The following is a 3,269-nucleotide window of genomic DNA, read 5'->3' on the forward strand; positions in this document are numbered from 1 at the left end:
TTTTTTTCCTTTTTTTTCTTTTTCTTTTTCTTTTTCTTTTCTTTTTCTTTTTCTTCTTCTTCTTTCCTTTTTCTTGCAAATGATAAGGGGGGCAACCGCCCCCCCTGCCCCCCCTGTGGCGCCGCCCCTGTATGCATACCTATTGGATACGTGTGATAAACGGCTCTCTTCCTGTAATCTTTCTTTCGAACACAAGACTCGCAAAATTCAGGGAGGCCTACGCTATTATATGTTCCACAACCTACCTAGTTGGTTTGATTAGCTCGGCAAGCGGAGCCTCTCCAGAAAATGTACTCCCTGTGGGTGCTTCTCGTTTCTTCCCTCTAGCGTCTTTTGATATTACAAAGTCCTCTGATGCCACAATGCTTCTTGGTGCAATGCCAAACTCTGCCAAGTCCTAAAAGTCAAGAGATTTGTTTCTGTAATGACATGCGGTTAGGTGTATTAGTTGATTAACATTTCTGGCAAAGCTGCCTGACTTCACAGCACTCTGGTAACAGGCTCATGACAGGACATGCCAACATACCACACTCTAGGTCTAGGAAGAATAACTCCTGATATGAATTCACTTGAATGAAACCACACAAAAAAAACACCTCTTCATCCATAAAATCTTCGGGCACTTGCTTGCTGGCTCCCTCCCTACCTTGCCTGGACGATACAAACCCAGATGGTTTCCATCCTACACAGAATGCAATATTCAGTATTATTACAAAACTCAGTGCCTATGTCACATTTACATGATTCAATGTTAAATTTACAATAGTATCTTTATAAACAGATTTTTTTTAGTACTAGAAAAGATACATGATGCTTAACATTCTTAATTCAGACATTTTAGTGAAATTTTTGTCTACATAGGTGATCACACAGTTTTACTGTATGCATCCGACTTACAAAACGTTTCACGTTTTACGGTGACAATATCGTGACAACTACATCGCCAACATTAGAATTACATATATTAGTATCTGTTTGTAAAACGAGTGGGAAACCGTAACGTACCTTCTGGTGTTGCCACGGTATTGAAGAATCCTGCGGAGAACCCGCCCGTGAACGCTCCATGGAATCGCTGAGGTCGACCTTTACTGTCTTTCACCTGTTGGTCATGCACCTGAACTGGCTTTCGCTTTGGAAGCTCCTCTGTAGGACAATGTACGGTACATGTTTTATCGTAGGAAGGTGTAGTTTTTTACTAACACAAAAATGTCAAAGTTGGTTTGATTAGTTTTAGCTATATATATTACTAGATTTTTACGGACAACTCTTTATGGACAACTTGAAATAAATGTGTTCAATATACACATATGGTATGAGCAGTCGTTTTTAAAATCCCAAGTTTGCAAGTATAAACTGCTGCATGGCACCGTCTGTCATCGTGCATGCACCAACACAGGTAGGGTAATTGTCTATATATATCTTACCCTCTTCAAGTTCTGGCAAAGGGGTACCATATTTGATAAAATCCTCTTCATCATCACTGTCTGACATGACTTATATCTAAGAAAAAATGTAAATTGTAAAAAATTTATTGATACAAAAGTTGTAATGCACTAAGGTACGAGGGATTCGCGAGCATAAATATATTAAAAGATATAATGTATTGACAGCTTTAGGTCCTTATACCATTCTGAAAGCATTATTCTCAACTAGAGAAACTGCAAATACACTGACTGTATCTTAAAATGGTTCACACGTGACACATGAATATATGTATCACAGTATATATGATCGACATGAAATGAAGCAGAGCTAGATTTACATATATCATGACATGATGAAAAATTGTCCATCATTCTGAATCTATACATGAAGACATATGCATCATTTTGAGATATGTAGGTTTTGTACCTAAAATCATTCACAACTTCACATGCATCATTAAATTACTGAAATACTGTACTCATGTACTCTGGGTTGCCTGTGAAGTCTGTTACACTCAGAGAGATTTCAATTTACAGTTGTAATTTGCCCTGATGTGACTGTTAGGATTATACCAACAAGAGTTGCATGAGCTGTTTACACGTTATATGATATTAACAGTCACACAATACAGATGTTTAGTGGAACTAGGGCCAGTACTAGGGCTACTTTAGGTGTAAATATATTAGCACTTTTGTGCTTAGCGCTCAGCCTGTAACGTGCAAAATAAATTGGCAAAAGCGCAACTTCATCAGGGTGGCAGCACAATCGCGTGGTGTCATGTCAGCGGCCAAAAATAAAGATTTTAGAACTCACTGTTGTTTTATTACAAATGTGAATGCATGCATGATCATAGAAATTTGAAGGTATATACTATTATTTATGGCTTATGCACTTACTATCATAATATCAGGGTGCGAAATTAACGCGAGTCCAGAGTCAAATACTCCTTGATTTACTGTCGGACTCCTTGATTTGACATATACAGGAGTCCGTGCAACTCCCTGAAAATTCTGCTATATACCAACTATAGTTCGTTCCAGAGCACGGCCTCGCGGTATTACGGTATTTTTTCAGCAAATGTCTAAAGAAAATTTGGCCGACGTGCAACCGCACGAATCTTCAAAATAAGCACATGCGTTATTGTTAATATCGTTAGCTTTGAATTTCAGACTGCGGACTACCTCATTTTGCTGCGGACTCCCTCTTTTTAAGGGCAGGGAGTCCGTTCAGTTGGACTCCCTTGTTCAAAAGTTAATTTCTACCCGTAATATACTCAAATTATGGCCTATAGGGTGTAGTACTACTACTACTAGTACTACTAGTATCGCTTTAACACAGATAATTTGAGATCAATCCCACTCCAATCACAACTCCAGTTCAAGGTAGCCCGACCAGGCTGGCTGTGCGACGGATTGTCTATATAATCCGTACATACTTCTAACCCTAGCAATACCGTTTCTTGGAGCTAAGTTCAAGGTAGTAACACTAACATATCAAATCCTAAGTGACCAAGTTTAAAAATTAAGAGATCATGAGGAACCCTAGCACTAGTAGTATAGTATCATTTGATACTAATTATATATTCTATCAAAGGCTTTGCTGAAGTCTAGAATTTAGAAATACTGCATCAGGCTATGACTTACACAGGCACTTGAAGCATATCAACAGTAAACATACGCCACCGCCATCGCGCGTACACTGACACATGTATATTATTACTAGGCACTTGAAGCATATCAACAGTAAACATACGCCACCGCCATCGCGCGTACACTGACACATGTATATTATTACTAGGCACTTGAAGCATATCAACAGTAAACATACGCCACCGCCATCGCGCG

General features: G+C 38.9%; 1 protein-coding gene across 1 annotated transcript in view; it reads right to left on the minus strand.

Moving 5' to 3' along the window:
• LOC106820804 (G patch domain-containing protein 1-like) overlaps positions 1 to 3,269 on the minus strand; it is an 18,992-nt gene that overhangs the window by 14,703 nt on the left and 1,020 nt on the right. The window contains exons 2-5 of the mRNA XM_014825374.1: positions 1,425 to 1,500; positions 1,006 to 1,143; positions 597 to 682; positions 246 to 397 (exon numbers count right to left, since the gene is read on the minus strand). Coding sequence (XP_014680860.1) covers positions 246 to 397; positions 597 to 682; positions 1,006 to 1,143; positions 1,425 to 1,491 — 443 coding nt within the window. The 5' untranslated portion in view covers positions 1,492 to 1,500. The remainder of the gene's footprint in view (positions 1 to 245; positions 398 to 596; positions 683 to 1,005; positions 1,144 to 1,424; positions 1,501 to 3,269) is intronic.

Source organism: Priapulus caudatus, unplaced genomic scaffold, assembly GCF_000485595.1.
Source record: "Priapulus caudatus unplaced genomic scaffold, Priapulus_caudatus-5.0.1 Scaffold48, whole genome shotgun sequence".
Taxonomy (NCBI): Eukaryota; Metazoa; Priapulida; class Priapulimorpha; order Priapulimorphida; family Priapulidae; genus Priapulus; species Priapulus caudatus.